This window comes from Lontra canadensis, unplaced genomic scaffold (genome assembly GCF_010015895.1).
Source record: "Lontra canadensis isolate GAN:19392208 unplaced genomic scaffold, GSC_riverotter_1.0 scaffold75, whole genome shotgun sequence".
Taxonomy (NCBI): domain Eukaryota; kingdom Metazoa; phylum Chordata; class Mammalia; order Carnivora; family Mustelidae; genus Lontra; species Lontra canadensis.
In genome coordinates this window covers 3,748,525-3,774,788 of record NW_022631069.1, presented here as the reverse complement: position 1 = coordinate 3,774,788, position 26,264 = coordinate 3,748,525, and the positions used below count along the sequence as shown (strand labels likewise).

The window sequence follows — 26,264 nt, the reverse complement described above, 5'->3', positions numbered from 1 at the left end:
TACTTTGGATATGTATGTATGTATGTATGTATGTATACACACACACACACACACACACACACACACACACACACACATACACACACACCTCGTAGATAGATAGATAGATAGATAGATAGATAGAGATAGATTCTAATGTGAAAAAAGCCATCTTCATTTTCAAGCCACCAATATTTTTTAAAAAGTATTCTTTTTAAACAGCTGAGTCTAATGGTACTTGATCCAGTCCCTTCCAAAAACCTTTCTCCCAGGGATGATGCCATTTGCTACCCCCACTCTGGGACAGCAGATATTCAGGGGAGATGACAAAACAGTAACACAATTTCTTTAGTCTGTTCTTCCTCAGCGTCTGCTGCACGGACAGGTGCTGCCCCCTCTTCACATGGCTCCTGACTGAGATGCCACCTTGCCTGAGTTCTCTTCCTGCCTCCTGGGAGATCCTTCTCTGTCCCCTCTGTGGGACCCTTGTCCTCTCAACAGCCTCGAAATGCTGGAGTCCCTGAGACTCAGTCCCAGTCCACTGCTTTGTCCTATCTGCTCACCTAGTCCCACGGCTTTAAATGCTGACTATACATTGATTCTGCCCACACTTGCTTCTCCCATGCTAATGACTCCCCAGAGACCTAGACTCAAATCAAAACGCCTTACCTGAGGTCTCCACTTGAAATCTAACAGGCATTTCGAACATGTCCCAAACCAAACTTCTCACGTCCTCCACACACCTGCTGCCCTGCTTTCCAGTCTCAGTAAATGATGACACTGTTCATCCAATGGCTTGAGCCAGAAATCTGGGGGTCATTTGCACATTTCTTATTTGGGACCCTTCTCCCCTACTCAAACCATTAGGAATTCCTTGTGGCTGTATTTCCAACACATACCCCAACCTGAACCACTGCTCCCAATCTGCTGCCATCACAGTCTTGTGAGACACCATAACCTCTGGCTGAGACCCAGAGTTTCCAAATTGGGTGCATATACCCCAGGGAGTACACGAAATGACCGGCGAGGTGCAAAAAAGCGAGACCCTCTATTTACATTTGCTACTTTTATCAGTCTTTACGTTTTCCCGATTTCGTTTATGTTTTAAAATGATACAAGTTACAGCACCTGGGTGGCTCTGTCGATTACGCATCCAACTCTTGGTTTTGGCTCAGGCCATCATCTCATGGGTCGTGAAATCGAGCCCCGAATCAGGCTCTGCACTCAGAGCAAAGTCTGCTTGAGATGTTCTCTCTCCTTCTCCTTTTGCCCCTCCCCCAACTCACACATGTTCTCTCTCTCTAAAATAAATAAATACATTTTTTAAAATAAAATAAAACAGTACAAGTTATATTCATCTATTGGTCCCATACCCAACTCCCCATTTTCCTTTGGGAATAGAACCCCTGTGTTTTAAGTCGGTGCATGCCCGGCCAGCCAGCTAGTAAGGAGGACACTTCCCAGTCTCCCCCAGGGGCCATGGCCATGAACTCAGTCTGGCCAAGCTGCTGGCCCTGGAAGTGATGCACGCCACACTGGGCGGTTCTTTAAAGGGAAGGACTGTGCTCTCTCCTCTTGCTTCCCACTTGCTTCAAGGTAAGTAGAGAAGTGAGCCAGGGTTTGACTCCAGAGAGCACATTTTTTAAGCCATACCCATTTTGGTATATGTTTCCAAAAGATAAGGATTATCTATAAAGCAGAACCATGCCATTATCATAGCTAAAAAAAAACCTAAGGCCTTGATACAATCAAATATGCGGTCACCACTTAAATCTCTCTTATTTTTTCACTTTTTTTTTTTTGTTTGAATCAGGATCAAACAAGGTCCAAATATTGCAATAAATTGTAGGCTTCTTAAATCTCTTGACTTTTTAAGCTCCCACTAGCCTCTCTCTTTCTTCCCCTTATAATTTATTTATTAAAAAACCTGATCCCTGGTCCTACAGAACACCCCCATAGTCCATACTATCATTCCAATGGTACGGTTTTCTGGCAGCCAAGTCCTGTGCGTGAGTCAAAATTTATTTCTTAATTTGACTTATTTTAAGACATACAGAATCAGGATGATGTAATGGAAAAAAAAAAAAGGCTCCAGGATTCAAAGACTTAAATTCTATCTCCACTACATATGTCAACTTGGGGAAGCCGGCCCAGCTGGTAGAACTTGTTTCCTCACTCTTAAAAGGTAAACAACTTCTTATAAGGTAAGTGACTCCTGTGAGGCAGTCTGGAATGGTGATAGTGGGCAGCCAACAAGATGATTATTGGGGAGGGCCTGCCAGAGGGCAGCAGGCTGGTCCACATGAGTTACAATGTTTCACTGATAAAATAGAAAAAGTCTGGATTTAAAAAAAAAAAAATCAGCACTTAAAAAAGTAACACCTAGATTTTAACCACTATACCCACAAAAATTTATCTGTTATGATGCATGCAACTGTACAGAAAGTATTCAAAAATCATATTGGGAAGAAAAGAGATCCTAGACATTTATTGTCAAGAAGAACCATTACGATCATTAAATTTGGGCCCCAGATGCAGGGAAGAAAAACGTCCTCCAACACCTGCTCAGTGGGTCCCCAGGTATATGTCTCCTATGTCAGGACTACTCTAGGATTTATTTATTTTTAAAGATTTTATTTATTTAGGGGCACCTGGGTGGTTCAGGCTCTGAACAAATAAATATGTGAGCTCTGTCAAATAAATAAATAAAATCTTAAAAAAAAGATTTTATTTATTTACTTGACAGAGAGAGAGCCCAAGTAGGCAGAGGGGCAGGCAGAGAGAGAGGGAGAAGCACATTCCTTGCTGAGCAGAGAGCCTGATGTGGGACTCAATCCCAGGACTCTTGGAATCATGACCTGAGATGAAGGTAGACCCTTAACCCACTGGGCCACCCAGGTGCCTCAGCACTACTCCAGGATTTAAATGACCTAAGAATTACCTAGCACTGTTTCTCAAACTTTCAAAGTCTATAATGCAATGTGAACTATTAGTTTGGAGGGTGATGTAAAAGAAAGATGAATCACCATTATTGCATAACTAAGAGAGTCTGTTTGCAAATTAACAACCTCTATCATCAAGGAGAGGGATGAGATCATGACGATCTTTTCTCAAGGTATCCACAGGAAAGGGCATCTTACTTGGACATTCAATTCCAATGGTAAAGGTTAAGTGAAAACCTATGCAAGGGCAAAATGCTTGGCACAAGAAGCTTTTCAAGATTTCAACCATCTGGTTTATTCTGCACGCAATACCTTCTTTCTTTTGTTGGTTATGGGCATCTCTCTCTCTCTCTCTCTCTCTCTCTCTCACACACACACACACACACACCAAAGCCAAAAAAGCACACTGCTTTTGGTTTTTGTTCCCACAATAAGGCAACTATCTGCTAGCATCAAATTGCATTTCCACACCTTGGATATTATGTAACACCCAGTAAGTGGAATTACTAAAGACACGTTTGCTCCAAGCAGAACAACTGTCGTGGACTTTGCAGCTGGCTTTCAAATCTTCTGGACAATTGTGTGACTTGCACAAAAGGTGCCGTCCTGAGTGGTACCTCTGTGGGTCTGGTCTTTTCTCTGCCTTTGGGGATCAAAACCATAGGTTAAGAACTGGAACTCATTTTGTACTTCATCTGGAAGTATTTGTTTGCTTTACCCAGGAAGTCACACTGCTTAGTCTGAAAATGATATAATGAACTTAATGCCTCCATGTCATTATTTGAAAATTTTCGGGGTGCCTGGGTGGCTCAGTTGGTTAAGTGTCTGACTTTTGATCGCAGCTTAGGTCTTGACCTCAGAGTTCAAGCCCCATGTTGGGCTCCACCCCGGGTATGGAACCTACTAAGAAAAGGAGAGAGGAGAGATGGAAGAGAGCAGAGAGGAAAGAGGAAGGAGAGAAGAGAGGAAAGAGAGGAGAGAGGAAAGAGTAGAGAGAAGGGAGAGAGGAGAGAGGAAAGAGGAAATAGAGAAGAGAAGAAAGAGAGAAGAGAGGAAAGAGGAGAGAGAGGAGAGAGGAAAAAGAGGAGAGAGGAAAGAGGAAAAAGGAGAGAGGAGAGATGAACGAGAGAGGAGAGGAAAGAGAGGAAAGGAGAGAGAGGAGAGAGGAAAAAGAGGAAACAGAGAGAGGGGAGAGAGGAGAGAAGCGAGAAGAAAGAGGAGAGAAGGTGAGAGGAAAGAGGAGACAGAGGTGAGATGAGAGCGAAAAGGGAGAGAAGAGAGGAAAGGAGAGAGACCAAAGAGGAGAGAGGAGAGAAGAAAGACAATTTTCAAGAAGGACAGTACATTGGCAACTCAGGGAGAAGGGCTCACTAATCAAATATAATTCAAGGTTTTTTTATATTCATGACATTGACTAACTGCCTTTTTTGGCAACTCAGGGAGAAGGGCTCACTAATCAAATATAATTCAAGGTTTTTTTATATTCATGACATTGACTAACTGCCTTTTTCTGCTTCAGTTGCCTGTTCAGAAAAAATTGATTCACAGAATCACCCCATCACTGCCCAAGGGAACTCACAGGGTCCTGTTCACTATTTACAATGATGATATTGTTCTGCATCATAGTGTTCACTATTTTCACCTGTTTTTCTATGTTCTAATGACCCACTTTCAAATTACCGATCCTTTTGTCTGTAAACTGGGAATATAATGTAAAAAAAAAAAAAAAAACCCCGCTAATAAAAATTGCAAATTACAAAGGAACATGAGAGTTGAACAAAATAAAAGGGTCACAGCCAAAACAGATTGTCATCCCATCCAGGGAGCAGCTGAGACAAGGTACCAAGTGCACATTCTTGTGGCACACAGGCAGCCTTCAAGAACACGATGGTTATCAAGAACATTACCGAGTACTGCCGTGAACAGTTCCTGAGGAGCTCCAGAGCCCGCTGGTCTGACTTCAAAACAAGGCTCTGCCCCTCACTATCTGTGATCTGAGGCAACCATGCTGAACTCCCCGTGTCCAGGTTTCTCCCCATAAAATAAAGATAATGGCTGGTACCCAACTCCTGCAGCTGGGGGAGGACTGACTTCATGAACTGATCAGAACAGTGCTTGGCCCAGCAGAGGCTGAGAAATGGCAGCTGCAGGTCTATAATGCAGGGTCCTCATCTTACATTTCAGACACGAAACGCAGGTGAGCATCTCTGGTTTGAAACTCCCAAGCCACCTGGGGTCTCTGGACGCATTCCCCCCCCCCCCCCCGCAGAGTATCTCTGCCATGACACACTGTGTTGTTTACTCACCATCTGGGACACAGGTTGCTAAGACAAGCAAGGATGTCTGTTTGGACAACGGACTGTGAACAGTACAGCGTATTTCCTGCGAGAGATCATTGTTCCTCTTAATCAACACTTCAGACATATTGGAGCCATTTTTACACAGTGCCGGAAAGCAGTTCCATGAATAGTTTAAATATTGTGTGAAACTGTAAGATTCTGGGATCCTGCAATTGATTGTAATGTCTTCAGCAGCCAAGGTGCAATTTAGTGTTGGAGACGGAAGAGGACCTGGAGAAAAGAAATGTAATATTTAGTATAGGAAAGAGGAACATTTAGGCTCATCGTCTATGAAGGGATGAAGAGCTCCCAGCTTCCTGATGAACTGGAAAAGACAAACAGACCCCCCTCCTTGAGCACCCAGGGGACAGAATTCCCTCTTCTTCTGGGTCAGATCTTCCTGCTCAAATTCAGAATATACGCAGGCACTAAATCCCTTATCCTCCTTGCAGGAAGCCACGAGTTTCCACAGAATAGCAGCAAAGTCAGGTAGCTGCAAATCCTCATCTGAGCTGACATGAGGATTTAACAGTTTTTGTTTTTTTTCACTTACTTCTTTTTTATTTTTATTTATTTATTTATGTAAAGATTTTATTTCCTTATTTGACAGAGAGCTAGGGAAAGAGCACAAGTAGACAGAGCAGCAGGCAGAGGGGGAGGGAGAAGCAGGCTCTCTGTCGAGCAGGGAGCCTGATGCAGGGGCTCGATTCTAGGGCCCTGGAACCATGACCTGAGCAGAAGGCAGACATTCAACTGACTGAGCCACCCAGGTGCCCCTATTTATTTATTTATTTTTAAGTAAGCTCTACACCCAATGTGGGGCTTGAACTCGTGACCCTGAGATCAAGAGTTGCATGCTTTTCCAACTGAGCCAGCCAGGTGCTCCATATTTTTCTCACTTACTTCAAATATTCACTACCCTGTTGTACTAAAAATGTTCTTGTATTTGAGTATAAGGTGGTCCCCAAAACTAAGTGGGGTGCTTCCTAACATATAGAGAGGAAATAATTCGTATTATTCTACAATCTAAAAATGTTTAATTCCAAAAGATATCTAACTTACAGTGTTTGCAAAGCATGCGTGGAGCCGTGCCGTGAGCGGGTCCTGCTAATAGGCAGAGTAGGGGATGGCACCTGCCACAGGCCTATCAGTCCAGAGGCCTCAGGCAGAGTCTTTCTCTAGCAGGTGCCCCCTACTGGCTACAGCAGCCCAAACCTGCAAGGATGGGTTAAGAACCATAACGCTAGCTTATCCCATTAGACATCCGTGTATTTGTTCATTCATAGGCCTTCTTGCATCTCTACCTTGCCCCAACAACTCACCATAAGATATTGGAGAAAACATGTACAAATATACGGACTCTCCAGAAAATGGTCATGGTAGCATTTGGATAATAAAATTTCAATGCTTTATGAACATCCATAAAAAAGCAAATTAGAGCAAAGTAACATTCATCGAGATGACAGAATACCATGCTGCTATTTAAAATGATATTTTCTAAGGCAAAGGAATGCTTACAATCTAATTATTCATCTAAAATAATCTAAAAACGGGGGCACCTGGATAGCTCAGTTGTTAAGCATCTGCCTTCGGCTCAGGTTATGATCTCAGGGTCCTGGGATGGAGGCCCACATCTGGCTCTCTGCTCAGCGGGGATCCTGCTTCTCCCTCTCCCTCAGTCTGCTGCTCTGCCTGCCTATGCTCTGTCAAATAAATAAATAAAATCTTTTTTTAAAAAAATCTAAAAACGGAAAATATTCAATTCCTCTTTCCCCCCATCTTCTCCAGACTTCTTTCATACTCAGTTAAGTAACACACCCGGTTAGAGACCTGAGTCACCCACGACTTCCCCTTCTGCTTGGGACTTCTTCAGCTGTTCAATTTAATCTAGTTCACATAACTTGTTATGTGTTGTCTGAAAGCAAGCAATGGACTCCTTTCTCCAGATTAAATTGTAAGCCACAGACCAATAGCTTTTAAAAGAGTAAGAGCTGCTGTCGTTGATTCCAAGTTAGCCAGCCCGGAGCTCTCCTCTCTAAGCCTCCTCCAGTCCTTCCTGCCTATCACATGCCCACAGCAGCCCCAGGAAGCACCTTCCTGAGGCCTCAAGTGTCTCTGTGCACTTGAGAACCAGAACTGATGGTTCTACACTCTACACATACCTATGCCTCCCTCTGCAACTAAGCTGGGCCTGAAACTGAGCTTTCTAGTTCCCTGGAAATGTTCCACAGAAGCATTTCTCAACTCTCAGTGGGCACGAGAAGTCACCAGGGGTGTGTGTTAAAATACAGATTCCTGCCCCCCCCGCCCGGCCAAGGATGCTGATGTGGGTGCTCCGAGCGTTCTGTCCCAGATTCTAGTGTAGTGATCTGATTCAGCCAGCGTCTAGGGTTTCGTTCAACACTTTCTGAACTCAACAGTGGTGCCTCACAAGCCCCCTTCGGCTGTACATCTGTGGAAGGTAAGGACTCAACATGCCTCAGCTCTTACCCACGGCGCCTGACCCAACACAAGGCTCACAGGTGGCTCCTCAGTGAGGAGAGAAGACGCTGGACAGAGGGAGGGATTCTCTCCACTGTATAAAAGGTAAACTTCATCGGCTCCCCTCCAAAAAGGAAGGGTGAGGTGGTTAAGAGCCGGACTGCCTGGGTTTAGACCGCAGCATTGCCAGTAAGAGCCACGTGCCCTCGGCCAAGGTACTGAATCCCTGTGGCTAGGTCTCCTCTCCTGCACAACAGGGAAACCAACAGCGCCTCCCCTTCATGATGGGGATGAGGATCACAAGAGGTGACATGGTAATAGCTGACATGGGGACTAACACGCACTGCCTGGCATGGTCACATCAGCTGTAACAGAGCGCATGGTGGGAAGGTGAGCACCCCCTCCACGGGCGTGCATTACACAACCAGAAGCTGGGAGGTGTGCGCTTCCACTCTGGCTGGCTGTGTGACCTTGGCCCATGGCTCTTGTGGTAGCGGGAACATGTTCAAGAAACCAACCAGCCAGGCCCCTTGTTCTATAGATGGAGAAGGAAGCCCATGGCTAAATCAGTCTCATTTTCACCTGTGAAATGGAATGTAATACTCTGAAAGATTGGAAAGGTCTATTGGAGTATGAAGAGAATTTGAAAGGGCCCGCATGGGAGAGCTGGTGTAATTTTGTGTGTTGTTAGAGCGCACGGAACCATCCAAAAGCTCTTTCTGGTGGTCTCACCACAGCATGGCCGCTGGAAGAGCCCGTCCCGCTCACGGGAAAGGATGCAAACCTTCCTCAGGTCTCCCACAGCTCAGATCTCTGCTGAGAATCCTCAGCTTCTCTCACTGCCCACCAGACTTCCCAAGGCCACAGCGAACAAGTATGAGTTACATCTGGACCTCAAGCAGCATGAAACTGACAGGAAACATACCCACTTCATCCTTAAGACAACTCAGTCCATTTACAATGCATGAACCCAGTGCACTGCTCTGTAAGATGGAGAACCGCTTCTACAGATCTGATGATATTTGTGTATTTCTCTTAACTTTAGTAAAAAGTCATACCACTTCAGATCGTTTAAGGATTGAGTAGTTAATTCTACTTATATGAACATCACCACCTTTAATGCAGCTAACGAGAGAAAGCACTAATAAACACTGGTGGTGGAAATTTGAAGGGGATTTTGAGGGAAGAAGGAAGCCAAATACGAACTTACACACAAGGAAGTGGATGGCCTGAATTGAGGGGGTGCCAGGAAATCCCCCTGCCTAAAATATCCTTTCTGAAAATCTCCCTTTAGGTCTGGTGTCTCCGGAAGATCATCAAGTCACTTAGGTATTAACACACCCTGAAGGAAGTAGGCCTTCCTCATTTCAAAAAAAAAAAAAAAAAAAAAGTATGACCAATCATTTTGTCATTCAGGTGTTAAATCCTGAGTCATCTTATGTCTTTTTATAACCCAAATCTAAATTCGCTTGACTCTTTCTTAGAAGTATCTTCTCTTTCTTTCCTTTCCCAACATCTACCAGCAACACCTGTCTCCCTAGAAGATCATAGTCACTTCCAACCTGGTGTCCCCCCTCTCTAATCCACCGTCAATACCTACCATCTGATTAATCATCTGAAAATAGAGTTCATCAAGTCATTTCTTTGCTCCAGGATCAGATCCAGTGGGTCCTCAGTGTCACAGGCTAAAAGCCAGACTCTCGAGCCAGGACTTGAGGTCCCACCCTTAATGCTGCCCACATCACTGCCTCCTGATCAACACTCACCTCTCTTGGGCTCTGCAGGTCTTTGCTAACGAGGCTTCCTAAGAGCTATTCAGTTGGGCTGACTCCTGAAATCATGCACCTTAGTTGAATGACCATGGAATTTTAAAAATCAAATTATTTTTAACCATTTCATCAAGTTTAAAAAGTTAAACATATCCAAAAGTCTGAACACAGTTTTACAAACTCTTATGAAAGGGCTCTTCAAACGTTTTCCATTGTTAGCTAAATACGAAATCAATCTTTTTAGTTACTGGCTCTATAAACAGCCAGATCCCCAACCTGCATGTTTTATAAATTCTGCTTCTCCAAAGGCATGCACTGGTTCACCTGATGGGATGCCTCCACACCTTAACAAGCCTCACTCTTCTAAATGGAGTTAATCATCTTCTGGACAAACCAGCCACCCAGCCTGAAAGCCCCCATTTCTGTCAACTCCCCCTCCCACCTCCGGGTCGCCTGGTTCAATTGCTTTCATTACTATAATAAATATTTATTGAACATCTAGTACCTGAGTTCTAGGGCTACAATGATAACAGGAGAGAAATTCTCTCTTCTTCCTAGTGTCTCCAACAGACCAGGCAGGTGAACTTGTGAATAATAGCTACTCCCCCAGCTCCTCATCCCCTCCCATTCTACTGACACTACCTCAGACAGGACTTGGAGAGCTCAGACTTGAAGTTCTACACTGGACTTTCTGCCTCTTCTCCCTTCCCTGCAAACCATCTTACACACTTTGCTACGAGATGGATCTTTCTAGAACACCTCTGGCGTAGAGGAGGTAAGGCTAGAATGACACCTTCTCCTAGGAGAGAACAGTGAACCCGGGACCCAAGAGAGGGCCAAGATGGGTACGGGTTGAGCTGGCAATGCTGAGGGGCAGCACAGAAAAGGCAGCCAAAGTCAAGGGCAACACTAGGATGCCCAAGAACAGAAAGAGGTGATCATGGATGCCAGATCTCATACAGCCTTGCACTATAGATCTTAGCTTTAGCTCCGAGTGAGATGGGGCCACTGGAAGGTTCTAAGCTGAAGAATGACACGCTTTGACCTCTGTTTTAAGATCACTCTGGCTGCTTGCATTTAAAAATAAACTGTGGTCATAATACATGTAAGTCAAATCATTATGCTGTATACCTCAAACTTATACAGTGATGCAGGTCAATTATAAAACTGGAAAAAAATTAAATGTAATTAAAGCTGAAAATAACACAAAATGCCTCCTGTTCAGGGGCAATGGTAGAAGCTGGGTGACCAGTTAGACAGTCGCTGCAGTCCTCCGGACAAGGTTGAAGGAGCCCTGGCTCAGCCCCGGAGGAAGTGGCGAGAGGTGGTCAGAGGCTGTAAAACCAGCAAATTTCCTGGTGGAATAAACATGGTGTTCGAGAGAAAGAGGAAGAGAAACATGGTGTCGAAGATGACATCAAGGCTTAGCCTGAGCAACTGGGAAGAAGGAGCCGCCATTAACCAAGCGCGGGGAAGACTTGGGGAAGAACAGGATTCAAGGGAAAGTTGATGAGCTCACTATCCTCAGACAGGCATCCAAGTGGAAATCCAGAGGAAGCAGCTCAAAACACACGTCAGTGGGGCCCCGGGTCAGAGCTCTCAATCTGTGTTATCAGTACCAAAATAATATTTAAAGCCCAAAGCCAGGATGAGCTCACCCAGCTGGGGGTGAATGCAGGCAGAGAAAGGTGGCTCAGGCCTTCAGGTCTCCAAGGCCTGCAGGTGGGCAAGATGAGCGAACCAGCCAAGGAACCCGGGAAGGAACAGCTAGTGAGCAAACAGAACGCCAGAACGGGGTGGGATCCTGGATGCCCACAGAAGGTCGTGTTTCAGAAGAGACAGGGATCCGCTCTGTCGGATGCTGCTGAGTGGGCAAGAAAGATGTGGTGGGGAGAGCACGAATGGATTACCGGTATTTTTTAATGAAATCAAGAGTTCGGGTGAAAGCCTGGGGTGATGAAAGCCCGTTTGGGGTGGGGGGAAAAGTAAAAAGAAGAAAAGGGGTTAAAAAGCAAACATAGATAATCCTTCATGGAATTCTCTACAAACTCAAGATGGCAAGTGGATGGTAGCTGGAGGGGTGAGGGAGGGGGCATCCGGGGGCTCCTGGTGCTGGTGTCAATGTTTGACCGCATACTACGTATGACAGTTGGGTCCATGGAGGACTCTGCTGCAGGAACAGGGCAAGGGCAATGACTAGGGCGATGTCCCCAAGGGCAGTGGCAGGAAGAGGGCTTGGGGTACAGCAGAGGGCCTAGACCTCTGTGAGCAGGGTACTGGTGCTCAAGGCAGGTAGGCAGGAAGGCTGAGGGTGACAGCCTGTGGAAATTCTCCTCTAAGTGCTTCTCTTCCTCAGTGAAACAAGATGCAAAGCCTTCAGCTGAGGAGTGGGTCTGGAGAAGAGGGTCTACGAGGCTTGAGGAGAGGAAGGATAATTGCTAGGACACTGGGGGACATACTGGATTTGACTGAGGCAAGTGACCAGAAGCTTCATGTGTGAGGCTCTGTGGGGCAATGAGTTTCTCTACAGCCACAGTGTGTTAGCACAAAACAGGGAGCGCACTGGACTGGACCTGGCCACACAGGCCACAGGAGTACAGCCCATTTAAAAAGGGTGCCTGGGTGGCTCCAGTCATGATCCCGGGGTTCTGGGATCGAGCCCCATGTCAGGCTCCCTGCTCAGCAGGGAGTCTGCTTCTCCCTCTCCCTCTGCTCCTGCCCCTACTCTATCTCCCAAATAAATAAGTAAAATCATTAAAAAAATAATTTAAAATATTAAATTTAAAAAATTAAATTAAAAAAATTAAAAGGAGCAAGGAAACTAACCAAATCTTCCAATGCTTGGCCCAGTGAGTGAGCACATTTGGGCTGCCTAAGGAGGATAGGAGGTCACGCGAGGTAAAGGGACAGCAGAGTTGGCAGAGCAGGGGACACTTGTCCTGACACAGTGGAGGGCTCAGAATGAGTGGTGATGACAACTTCTAGGTTCTATCCGTGGGGAAAGGCAGTGGAGGAGGTGGATGGAGGACAAGACCCTCACAGGAGAGGAGACTGGGGACTCAGAAGCCAGGATATTAGAACAATATATTTAAATATTATAATCACTAAGAATTATGACAGCAGGAACATAAGAAACAGCAAAAGTGGGCCAGGCTTTCCAATGATCCAGAAATGTTGGGATGTATCCAGGAGCCTACAGATGACAAGGAGAATGACCTGGAAGCATCAATGGGAAGTGTGGAGGAAGAAGGACTCCATCTCACATTCCCGTGTAAAGTGATAGAGGAGAGAAAAAAATCCACCTCCTGGGGTGCGGTGCAGGTGCACACTCTAATTTCCAGAGCATCATCTCTCAGTGGAGCTCAGAGTTCTGAGTTCACTGCTGCCACTACATCCCTTTCCAGAATATTCCCAGCAAGACAAGCAATGCTGCTGGCAGCAGCTCCACCCAGCTGGCCTCCATCTCCATCACATCCTCTCCTCACTCAGAGGATGACGAGGGGACGGACACTGGTGTGCCTGACAGCCTAAGAGATCCAAGTCTCTTATTTCTCAGAAACCATTCATTTGTGTTCGTCTCTTAAAATAGTTGGACAGTTGCCATTTGAAACAAACCAATTTATGAAATAAAGTTATGGAATACTCACCAATCACCTTCAGAGTGAACGAAGTGTCACCAGTGCTCGAAGAATCCAGTTTATAGTCCCCCTCATCCGAAGATGTTAGGTTGAAGATGGTAAGGCTTCCTGATGTGGTGTCTAAATGAACTCTGTCTACAAAAGGTGGGAAAACTCTCACGGGAGAGTCTGCTTCCCATTCAAGGACTTTATCCCTATTTTTTGTCCACATAATCTCAGTAAAGGGTACAGAGCTTGATACAGGGAAAGTTACGCTCCCGTTCACAGTTCCAAACATCGGGGAATTACAGCTGATGGAGTCTAGGAGGGGAAAAAGAAATTGGTTAGGAAAACGAACACGATTGGTTTAAAGTAGAAAACCATCCTCCAAGATGCTCTTTGCGGGGGTGGGGGAGGAGAGATTTTGCAGTAAAAATGATTCATCAGCTACTTTTTACACTAAGCAGATAAATGGCTGATGGCAAACACAGCTCACGGAAGGCGGGAGTTTCCTCTCTCATGGGGGCGCTGCGGCCCACATACACGAAAGAAACAGATTCAGCTTCGATGGAGCACCAAGTCCCCTTTGGGAACTGTGGGCAGCGCAGGCCCTCCAGAAGCCCCACTGTGTGGGGAAGACAAAGCAGGCATAGGGAGCTACCTCCTTGAGGGCCTTCCCCAGGAAGTCATGCTGATGCTCACAGGAGGCATCACCCAAGGCCTGGGGGAGGAGGGGAGGAGAGGTAATTGAACTGATAGAGGAAGCGGAGCCTCCCCTCACCAGCCCCCGCCAAAAAAAAGCAGGCCCCGAGTGGAGAAGGAGCTGGGTGTGTTTGAGGAAATAAAAGCAGCTCCCCATCGCTAGAGGAAGCAAGCAAGTAGGTCACAGGTTGGGGGTGAGGCTGGAGGGGCAGGCAGGGCCAGACCACAGCAGTTGTGAGTTGGGGCCTGGGGGTGTCAGGTAAGACAGGCTCAGGGCTTGGGATGGATCCTAATGGCAAGCGAAAGCCACAGGACGGTTTTCTACGCAAGACCAGTGACATCATTTAGACCAGCTGACACGGCCTGCAAAGGGGACAGTGGTGGCCCGGAACAGGCATGCAGGCAGGGCAACCGGAATCGAGGTCAGTGCTGGAGCAACTAGAGGGTGGCCGCCTGGGCGGGCCAGAGCAAGGTCTGGAGGAAGGGGACAGACAAAAGCGCAGACTCAAGAGCAGCTAGGGACAGAAAGCACCAGGGTTTAGTGACTGGAGGTGCAGACGAGGGAGAGGGGGCGTTAATGGACTGGTCAGGTGTCCTTCTTGGCTGACTGACGGGCAATTAGTGGAGATCAGAAACAAGGACTGGGAAGCAAGCGGAGACACTCAGGACACAGGACTGGGTGGACTGGGTTCAGTGGCGTGGGGAGCATGGGTGAGCTGTCTTCAATTGTCCCTCCTCGCGAGTCAACTTTTAGCATCTGTGCCCGACCCCGTGCAGCCAAGCCTGGCTGAGAGCCTGAAATCCACACCGTGGGAGTATCCACAGCAAAGGAACTAAGGCTTCAGAGACTCCCGCCTACTCGCCCCCAATCTGGCTGTTGAATATTTACTACCACCACTAGACTGAGATATTCCCGATACCCCAGAATGGGTTTAAATGCATCTGGTTCCGGACTTGACTTTCCTGTTCAGAGAGAAGAGCAGCTGTTAAGGGAAAGACATTAACGATAAATTAAAACTTGAAGTTTTTGCCTAGTAGCAATCAGGGTAATTGAAAGAACATGGGGAAAAAATCAAGACTATTAAATAGACCGATGGTAGGCAGCCGTGTTCAGTAATTTCAAATAAGAAGTAAATAGGGCCCGTTCGCCTATTGCGAGGATTTTGAAAACCCATCTCCCTTAATTAAGGGGGACTGCCCACAGGAATTCACCAGCAGCCTTGTTGGGGTGCTGGTCGCTCGACAAGACCACGTGGGAGGGTGGATGAGAGGGGCAAGATGTGAGGAGAGACGGTCTATCCACACCCACTGGTGGAGACCTGAAATGTCTTGTGTGTGAATGAATGCAGGAGTGGGGAGGGCAGTGGGGGAAGAGAAGCGGTATGAGATGACCCTCGGCTGCCATCTTCCCAGGGAGAGGCCATGTCTCCTGGGCTTGAGAACAGGAGGACGGAGCAAGTCGGGAATGGAGCCAGTGCTGGCAGAAAGCATGGGAAGGGAAGGGGGAGACCGGCTCCAAAAAAGCCAGTTTTGAGCTGGAAGAAATTCTCAAAATCTTTTAGTCAGACCATAAGGGCGTATTCAGCCAGAGCGGCCCCACCCCGGTTCAACTGCCATTTTGTTGTAAAACTTAAATTGACTCCCCCTGCCCTCCCCACCCAGGGGAACTTACTTAAAAGCAAGTCTGGGAAACCTGTCCCAGGCAACAAAGCCCAGATACAAGGGTGGGTCAGGCCAAGTGGAGGTATTCAATCAGTGGGGGCGCACACTGTCTCCCTAGTTACCAAGGAGTATGGCCCCCGCCCTTTGGGAGCCTTTTGGCGCCAATCCTAACCAAGGTGTGACAGGCTGGTTCCAATGTCTACTAGGGTAAATTGTAATTCAGTTGGCTGCCTAGCATCACTGTGGAGTTTCCTGTGTGTGTTACAATCACCTGTGTGTGGCCAGACCCAACCACATGGCCTTTGCTCTATAAAAGTTACTCTGGAAAGCAGGGAGGGGTCATCCTCTCTGGAGGGGTGGCCCCGACCTGTCTGTTTGACGGTCAGATTCCTGATGCTTGGCGCGAAATAAAGCTTTGCTTGACCTTCGCTTTGTATCAGTCTCGCTCCTTTAATCACGGACCCATTATTGGGGGATCCAATTTTGGGGGACCCAACAAGACAACACCCCATCTCACGGGTGAAGTGACAGGGTACCAAGAAAACTGAAGGACAAGGTCACCGAATGCCTCCTCACTGCCCGCGGTGCATTCCCACACCCTCGTGTCCCTTCGTAACACCCGTCACACACACCGCAGCAGTGGCGCCGACCGGGCCGCACAGAGGAGCAAACAGTCTTCACAGTCACTCTGCAGACTCAGGGCGGCAGAGGGCCGGGGAACGCAGATTTCCCGACTCTTGTGCCCCACCCCACCCCTTTCACAGCAGGCTCATTCTGGAAATATTTGCTCTGCAAGTACCCACTGGGCAGCTCTACGATGTGGAGACCCCCACCCTCCACCCCCAGAACATGACAGATGCAGTCCCAGCCTCTCAGAGCTTACTTTTTGTTAGCAAAGTCAGACTTGATCCAAATAATTGTACCAGGGGCGCCTGGGTGGCTCAGTGGGTTAAGCATCTGCCTTCAACTCAGGTCATGATCCCAGGGTCCGCGGATCAAGCCTCACATCAGGCATCTTGCTCAGCCGGGTGCCTGCTTCTCCCTCTCCCGCTGCCTGCTCCCTGCTCCCCCTGCTTGTGCACACTGTCAAATTATTTAATTAATTAATTTTTTAAAACCACAAATAATTGGACCAATGTCCTGCTGCAGCTGTGCTCAGGGCCAGCAAGTAGAAACACAGGGTGTCACTAAAGAGCACCCACTTGGGGAGCCAACGAGGGGTTAGAGACGGCTTGTGAAGAATGAGGAGCAGCAAGTGCCACCAAGTGGGGTCGGGGGGAGCAGGCCCCTGTTCAGGGATACAGGTCCAGAAGGCAGGAGGGCAATGCCATGAGACAAGAGGAGCTGGTGGGCTGCACGCGCAGGCAGAGCCCAGGCCTTGCAAGGCCTCAGATAAAATTCTGCCCTGTATGTTGAGAGGAGAATGCTATCAAAGAGTTTTAGGCAGGATGGTGACAAATAAGACGAACTCTTTAGTTAAAAAATGTGTTTAAAAACAAAACATACATAGACACATAGATATAATTTTATATAGATGCAGAATGGAGATATAGACATTTAGCACAGTCTTCTCTGACCTGTGTGGGTGTGTGTGCCTTGGATGCCTTACCCCATCTCCCAAGCCCTCTAACCACCCTCAGTCCAGTAATTTCCATTAACAACTCAGAATATACCCTTTTTTTCCCCTCCCTGCTCAGATCACCAAATAGAGACAAAGATGCATCACACATAATGCATATATATATATCTATATCTATAGATATCGATATCTATAGATATCTATAGATATAGATATATATATACAAAATTATATGCCTGGTCATGATTTAACAAAAACGGTCTTATGCATACTTCTCCACATCTTGCCTTTCCCAGCAAGAGTACCTCATAGAGGTCACACCAAATCCACTGGTAGGGCAAGACTTTCATTCCAGGGTGTGAATGAATCATTATTAATCAGCTATCCACCACTGCTGGTCCCTAGTTTCTTCTACTACAGTAACTGTCACAACCATACCTGTGTCCAGGTTCTTGCATATTTATGGCTTTGTATCTATGGGACAGTGTCCCTGGAGTGGGGCTAAATTAGAGGGCAACATATTCTTTATTTAAAAGAAATTTTTAAAGATTTTATTTATTTGACAGAGAGAGTACAAGCAGGGGGAGTAGCAGGAAGAGGGAGAAGCAGGCTCCCCACTGAGTACTGAGTCTGATGTGGGGCTTGATCATAGGATCCCTGAGCTGGAGGCAGACACTTAACGGACTGAGCCACCCAGGTGCCCCAGATTTTTTAATAGGCACTGCCACAATGCTTGCATTTGAGATTTACATTCTGATCCGTAACATCTGAGTTACCTTTTCCTTGCACCCTGCAAGCATCCAGCGATCTTTTTTTTTTTTTTTTGCACATTTAATTATCAGGCACAAAGTGACATCTCATTGTTCTCTGAATTTGCATTTTCCTGACCTCTAGAAATTTAAGCATCTTTTCTGTTTTTTGGTAGTTTGGATCTCCTTTTCTGAGAATTGTCCTTTTGTATCCTTTTGTTCTATTTTGTTCTATCCTATTGTTCTATTGGCTAGCTCGTCTTTTTTTCATCAGAGTTTATGAGTTCCTTGTACGTTATAGAAATTTTTGTTATCTATATTATGATTCTTCTCCAAGATGGGTGGTTGGTGTCATTCCCTAAGACAGGGGATGTGAAGGGGAGCCAGCTGGGGCAAGAAGATCCTACTTTCAGATGCCAACACTGGGTGGGGTCTGTAAGACTCCCAGGTGGAGATGTCCAGTAGGCTGCTGGGCACACAGGAGAGGATACAGACTTGGGGATCATTACATTTGTAGTGGCTACTGTCTAGCATTCCCTTCCCACAGTAAACTCTTTTCCACTGCACTTCCAAGACTAACCCTGAAGTAAGCTGCTGATAGGATAACTGACAATGAAAAAGAAGAATAGGAGAAAGGGGAGTGAGTTGTTTCTCAAAGGTCACACACTGCGAATGAATGAATGAATGAATTTGCACACAAACAGCAGCAAAGGAAAGGGGTCAGCAGTGGGCTGGTTGCTTTGCTGATATCGGGGTGGTCAGAGAGGATGCCAACTTCCCACGCCTGGGGAGCAGAAGGGTAAGTGCCCAGACTCTCAGGCAGATGGGCCCAGTGGAACTCTCAAAAGCCTCCCATATGAGCTGTAAAATGTAAATCCTAACGCCCACCACAAACGATTGTTTTGAGGGTTGAATAAGACTGAGAGTCTTTACACAATGGCTGAAATAAATGTGGCTTTCAACAGGGCTTTCCCTCTTTTTCTTGCAGTGAGTCAGGCCACATCAACGCCTTTGTTGTGTGTGATCCTGGCGGTGTGACCACTGAACGTGGTGCGGGCTTGCATCATTTACAAACAAAGGGAGAGAAAAAAATGCATTAGTGATAGCCTAAGCAGATATTCCATGCCAGCCTGCATTTTAAAAACTGTTTTGAAGAATACTGAATGATCTTTTAAAGACAGGGGGGTACCTAATACCAATAGATAGAGAAATCCTACATCTAAAATCAGCCCCAGCTCTAAATACTTAGTGGCAGTGTCCTTGCAAAACATCACCATCACACCCAATTTTGATAATTCTTATATAGCTTGAAGTCAGAATTGGAACTCACATATTTAAAGATGAAGTGTCCTGATTTTTTGACTTAGAAAATATGGTCACCATAACTACTGAGTTAAAGAGGACAGATTCCCACTCCCAGCCACAAATTCCTCTGGGTGTTTTCCTTGGGTCCTGGGATTGACACTAACTGCTATTTTTAGTAATCAAACACTTGTAGAGTACTCACTATCTGCAAGGCGCCCTTGGAAGAGTTCTAAAGATATGCAGGAGGCAGGCGCTATTTTTAACTCTATTTTGCAGATGAGGAAACTGAGGAACACAAAGATTAAGTGACTTCTAGTGAAGTGGTAAAACTAGATTTGAACCGAGACGGTTTGAAAATTTAACCACTATTTTCTTATGTAGCCTGATATGTGGCACATGGCTATTACAGACGTGACAGGATACATCCTAGAAACCGCATCTGTAGAAATCCTGTATGGGGACTATGCCAGCTGAGACTCAAGCACGCCTCTGAAACCTGCAGGCGAGGTAACGGGCTCAGGGGTCCCCAAATCATTGACTGTCACGGCCTGAGGGGTCCTGAGAGAACAAGAGTCTGTGGCCCCCAGGACCCCCGGCTTGATATACATGAGGAAATTGAGGTTTGACGGAGCAAGGAAGTGATAAACCTAAATCCCCAAAATGTGACGACCTAAGTTTTGTGGTGGTGATGTTGCAGTTTGCAAACGACTTCAGATGTGACAAAGGGACATGGGACAGGGCTTCACAATTAGAGGCCATGAGAAACGAAGCTGAAGGGAGGGACTAGGAGTCTGCACTCCTCATGCGCGATGGACGGTACCATGCGCCATGCGGAAAGGGGACAAGAGAGGCTTGAATGCGGGGGCGAAGGAAAGTGAGAGCCAAAAAAAAGAAAGGGAAAACAAAGGACAGGTGAAAACGTGACATGGGAAACAAAACCACAGGTGCCACTGCGAAGCCTGAGAGAACGGGGAGAAGCAGCATGAACAGAAGTCCCCGGTGCGGCCCGCGGACGCCCGCGGGCACTGGCGCGCATGTGCTCCTCAGTTCCCACCCACGGGCGCGCATGCAACTTGCAGAACTTCTGATTTTCCAAGAAATGCTAGATGCTCAACTTTTGTGGGGGCACTTCTCATTCTTAAAAGGCGGCAACTGATCCCAATCTGAGTTCAGACAAAGACAGGGTTGTGCTCTGTCTCCGCTGTTTCCCCGCTGCCTGGCCCAGGAAGGGCACTTGATAAATATTTGAGCGAATTAAGTAACGGAAATACAACCCTACTAGAGTCCAAAAAGCAGGGCTTGCTGACAGAACCTCCGAATTTGGCAGCTCACCCAGACCCTGAGCTTGGGACAGCCCCCTCCACCATGTGCAGGCGAAAGAGGCACCTTTCCAGTGCCAGCCACCAGCACCACAGCCAGACTGGAGAGGCTGCTGGATCCCCACTCCCATCTCTCCCCCACTGCTATTCCTTTCAAGATGTCTCCTGCTTCCCCTTCCTGCCTGCTGCCTGCACCAGGTAAGTGTGGACCCATGCAGGATGTCAGCTCAGAATCAAAGGTAACAGCCCCTATGGGGTCTAAGGAGATGCAATTTGTTTACTGAAGTCATTTCTTAGAAATGAAGGATGTGATTTTAAAGTCTTCTTCTCTCTCTAAAATATATTTTAAGGATGGCTTGCAGATTTTAGTAGCTAAGATTGAAGCTGATTTGATGAAAAAAAAAATCCCCTAAAAGTTTCAGTACCCGAATATATAAATCTTGGTATTTCCCCATGTTCAATATTCTAACGGTGTTTCAGTTAAAGACTCCTTCAAGCGTGAAGACAGCAGGATCTGGGGGCGTTCTGAACCCAAATGAGCAGAGGAGTCTCTTCTCCAGACGGGAGGTTGTGACCATAACCTTTCTCCTCTGTGTCATGGCATACGGTCCGTTGACATCTGCCTGGAGTGTGAAAGTGGTGGCATTTTGGGAAACAAAGTTTCTCTCTACACACGTACACACATTTACAACACAGAGAAGTGGCCACTCTCCTAAAATGTCTGTTATCAGATAATCTGTCCTATTAGGTTGATAGATATTAGCAGATCAGTCAGACCCCACATTCCAGTTTTGGGGTAGGAAATCTGCTCACCAGGTGTGTAGATAATAAAGAGGAAATTGAGTCTTTTTACTTAAGGAAGTGCAGTGCAGCTCGTTTCTTTAACCTAGCTCTTCATAAATCCACTCCAAATGAGTCTTAGGCCAACTCAGCCTAGAAAAAGTGACAGCATGGGCCTGAGAATATGGGGAAGAACATTCCAAAGAATGGGAGCCACCAGATTACAGAGGTTCAGAAGCTGACTGAGGTCATGCAGAGGACACAGAGCTGGTGCCCAGACACAGGCAGCCAGCTCCGGAGCCCGCATTGTTAGCCAGGAAGTGAGATGCCTTGGTCTTCCCTTGTCCATTCCATCCTTGTCCAGATCCAGTCAAGGACTTGTGCTGCCATGATTGCTAAAAACAGGAATCTCCTGCTCTCAGCTACACTACCACTGCTTCCCTGTCTCCTTGATTTCAGCCTGAAACAGCAGCCACCTGAATCTCAGAAGGTTGTAAGCCTCTTGGCACCCCTAGTCCCAGAAGCAGCCTAGAATTTGCCCCACACGTGCTCTCAGTTGTCAAGCTACAACTTGACTCCAGGTGAGCTCCTCTGGAATGGAGATGTTGGAACCAATGAAATCAATTTCCTGTTGAGCTTTTCTGTCTCCTAAAGCTTTCCCCATTTTACCCCTTGGGCTAAAGCTTTTCCCATTTTACCCCTTGGGCTGACACTTAAAGTCCTTTTCCCTCTCTATCTGTACAGTGTGCCTCAGTCACCACTAGTCACACATAACTCCTGAGCACATGAAATGTGGTCTGTCCAAATGGAGGTGTGTTATGAGTGTAAAAATACTCACCAGACACTGAAGATTTAATATGAAAAAGGGAATGTAAAATCCCTCATTAATATTTTCTAGATGTTGAAATGAAAATATTGTGGTTCTATTAGGTGAAGTAAAATGTATTAACAAAATCATTTTCGCTAGTTTCATGTTATGTTTCTAATTGTCAGCACTCCTCCAGTCTGTCTTTCAAGATACCCATATACCATCTTGCTCAAAAGCCCCATTTGTGAGCTCATTAGGCTCAAAAGCCACATGTTCTTGTTGGAGGATATATCTGAGATCTACAGCATGCTTTGGGGAATAATGACTTTACTAGAGCAATTTAAGACTCTGTGAGCCTTTTAAAATCTATTCTCCAAAGTCTGATTCAAGGTATTTCTATACACTATTGATCATTTCATTAAGAATTTCTTTATAATCCCTATCATTTTCAGGTTATTTGGCTCATAGTTGAGAAACTAATTTATGATGACACAGCCTTAATAGTTTCTTATGAATCTGAATTTCTTATTATTTTCTGACTGTGTATATAAAATAGCATTTTCCCCCTAGTTTTTAACTGTTACAGGGGGAAAATGTTCAAGAAACTATACAGCAGTGAGCCTGGTGGAAATTCAGACACTAATCACAACAGACATTTTGAGGAACATTATAGAAAGGAAGTTTAAGTCCACTAGGACCTGAAATGGGTCTTGAGAACAAGCCTATCAAAATAATTTGTTTCCTTCAGATGGGATACTTGGTCAAGGTTACAAAGGGTAGACCTATGAACTAGGAGCTCCCCACCGGGGGCAGAGAGCAGACATGAACTTATTACAGGGATTCTGGGCAACAGGTCACCTTACTTCCACTGATTTTAATTGGAGCCTCAGAGTCCTTGGACTCAGATGTCACTGGTACAGGCACCAGTAGCAGGAAAAGAAAAAGAAAGGAAAGACAAAAGGGCACAAGGGCAAGAAGATTTTTTAAAAGGAAAGGAAAACAAGAAAACAAAAAAGGAAACGGTCAAAGGAGATGCTGTGTCTATAATAAAGTAACAGGAAGACATTTTCTTGGATGCTAGTGGACAGACACCAAAAGCTATCTCCAAAGAAATGCTAAGATGTTTTCTAGCACTTCCGTGGGGACAGTCTCCGTATTTTACAACTCCTATTCAGACCTCAATGGGTCTGAACAAGTGGACAAGGTAGTATCCTGGTTTCATTTTTAATCCGGAGACAGGTTTAATTTGTGACTGCTGAGTCTGTTTTCCTATGTAAAAGCTTTAAAACACCTTCTGCACTTGAGAAGAAATCACTTGATTTCTGCACTTGAAATCAAAAGATAGAAAACTTCTGCAAACAAACACTCGTGCCTCATGTATGCAGGCAAACTTTCTGCTTTTAAACAGAGGAACTAATACCTACCCTGTAAGCTTGTCTTCATTCAAGAAACACCTACAGGGGCGCCTGGGTGGCTCAGTGGGTTAAGCCTCTGCCTTCGGCTCAGGTCATGATCTCAGGGTCCTGGGATCGAGTCCCGCATCGGGCTCTCTGCTCAAGCAGGGAGCCTGCTTCCCTCTCTCTCTCTGCCTGCCTCTCTGTCTACTTGTGATCTCTGTCTGTCAAATAAATAAATAAAATCTTTAAAAAAAAAAAAAATAAAGAAAAAAAAGAAACACCTACAATTTCTTGGACAATAAAACAAATTCTTTGACCTGGTTCTCAAAAGGTGATTCTAAGTCTCTTTAAAAATTTTTCAAAGCTACCTATCAAAATTAAACCAAAAACCTAGTCACAAACACAATGTGGGAAACTTGATTAGATCTTGGTGCTTAAAAAAAGACATTCTTGTGACAACTGGGCAAATCTGAGTAAGGGTGGAATTTAGGTGATATGATGCATTACCATTAATTTTCATAAATATTATAATGTGATCAGGATTACACAAAAGTACTAAGGAGTAAAGTATGGGTGTATAGAGAGATTATAACTGTAACAAAATGTTCATAAATATGTCAATAAATCCACATCCTGAATTCTACAGCCCGAACAAGGTTTCCCCAACCCCCTTCTGCAGATGATGCTTTTGAAAACAATCTTATGTGACTGCTAACTGTGCTGTCCTACATAAATTTACATGTCTTAGCAAAATTACACTGAACAATGCATACATGTCACACGTAAGAGATCACCTATGGGGGCACCTGGCTGGCTCAGTCAGAAGAAGGTATGACTCTTGATCTCAAGGTTGTGAGTTCAGGCCCCAAATTGGGTGTAGAGATTACTAACAAAATAAATAAACTTAAAAAAAGAGAGAGAGATAAACAAAAGTTTGTTTATCTAAACTTGGGTTGGGAATGCACGGGTTCTGAGTCAGATGGACGTTGACTTCTGTCATGCTTTCACTTCTTTCCTGTGTGAAGTGAACCTGGACAAGGTACTTAACCTAACTGAACTTTGTTCTCCTCTTTAATAGTCTCTACCTAAAAAAACTGGTGTGATAATGAAATGAAAACAAAAATCCAAACCACTACGCATAGGACCTGGCCCAGAGTATGTACTCAATTCCTGACAGCTACTATTATAACAATGGGTCTAGTTTTCTTATAGGAATACACCACACTATTTTGACTCCGAGTATCTTCTTCCTAAATAAAAACACACAGATTGTGAACCTTGATTGCAGAAAGAAAAATGAACAAGTTTCACTTAATAATGTGAGATAATAACTTAAAAAGGAGAAATGCTAGATAAACACTGTATCATCTAATGTCCAGGTTTAACACACTGTATTGTTAAAAAAAAAACAAACAAACATGAAAACAAATCAGTGAAAGAAACATTTTGAGAAGTAGTATATGGCTTTGTTTCTGCATACAGGGAAAGAAAATCTCTGTGGAGATAGCTGGCAAGATAAAGGAACTATACAAAGCAGCAACAGAAGAGGGCAGGTTCTGCTAAAAAGAGCTGAAACAACAGTCCTTATTGAGCTTGGCTACCTGCATGGACTACCTCAGCCCCATCCATGTGGCATCCTGACAATGCACCCAATCCTGCTGGTTCCTGCTTCCAAACACACCCCCCTGTCTCCCATCCAGTTGCCCACCCGCTCTTGCGGTCATTGCGTACCTGCACTGTTCCTATGGCCTCCCCAGCTGGTCCCCCTGCGTCTCTTCTGCTCCCTCTACAGACAGCTCTCCAGATTCACCAGAATAATTCATTTACACATTCCAGTCACTGTAATTTCACTCCTGTTCAAAATCCTCCAAAACGTCCCATTTCGCTGGGAGTAAAAAAGTCACAGTCTTTAAAGGGGCCCACAGAACTTTCTCTCTAGGACCTAGCCCTGACTGTGCTTACAACTTCCTTTCCTACTGCTTTCTGGTGCAATGGGCTCCATGAATGCCCTTAAATGCCAGAAGCCTGTCTCAGGGTCTTTGCTACTAGCCCCTCTGCCTGGAATACTGCTCCCTCAGACAGCTGCCTGGGTCACTTAAGGCCACGCTCACCTGTTACCGTTTTAGGGAGACCCTCCCCAGGCTACACAGTGTAGAACACGAACCACTAGAGAGAGCAGGATGGCTGAATGCAACATCAGACATTCAGCCCGTGGAAGACTAGGTAGCTGTAAAAAAAGAATGACAACAAGGGCGCCTGGGTGGCTCAGTGGGTTAAACCCTCTGCCTTCGGCTCAGGTCATGATTCCGGGGTCCTGGGATCGAGCCCCTTCACAGAGAGCCTGCTTCCCTTCCTGCCTCTCTGCCCACTTGTGATCTCTGTCAAATAAATAAATAAAATCTTTAAAAAAAAAAGAATGACGATGATCTCTATGAACGATATGGAATGATTATCCAGACATATGGTTAAGAGACAAAAGCAAGTTCTGTAGAAAAGGGTATATTGAGAATGTTACTATCGTTACTGTTTTTGCATCAAACACTTGTATCCACAAAAAGAAACAAGGATAAAACAGAAACAAACAGTACCTGTTATGACAGGGATAGGGTGGGAACAGGATTTCTCTGAGCATATCTCTATATGGTTTGACTGGCACCATATTAATATTTCACCTACTTAAAAATTAAATCAAGGGGGAACCCTAAAAATGAATAGAAACAAATTAATGCAACTATATATTGCGTTGATAGCATAACCACCCAGAAGAAAAAAATTAATCCAAGTAACTTTTAAAAATATTCAGTGGGATATATGGATGAATAAAAAGAATCATGAA

The 26,264-nt window shown here is 45.5% G+C and overlaps 1 protein-coding gene across 2 annotated transcripts in view; it reads right to left on the bottom strand.

Moving 5' to 3' along the window:
• Nucleotides 1-26,264, bottom strand: part of CD58 (CD58 molecule) — a 38,980-nt gene that overhangs the window by 9,056 nt on the left and 3,660 nt on the right. For both annotated transcript variants that reach the window (XR_004385434.1, XM_032881342.1), the window contains exons 2-3: nt 13,158-13,448; nt 5,228-5,491 (exon numbers count right to left, since the gene is read on the bottom strand). Coding sequence is in view for 1 of the 2 variants with exons in the window: in XM_032881342.1 (XP_032737233.1) it covers nt 5,228-5,491; nt 13,158-13,448 (555 nt within the window). In the remaining variant the exon portion in view is untranslated. The remainder of the gene's footprint in view (nt 1-5,227; nt 5,492-13,157; nt 13,449-26,264) is intronic.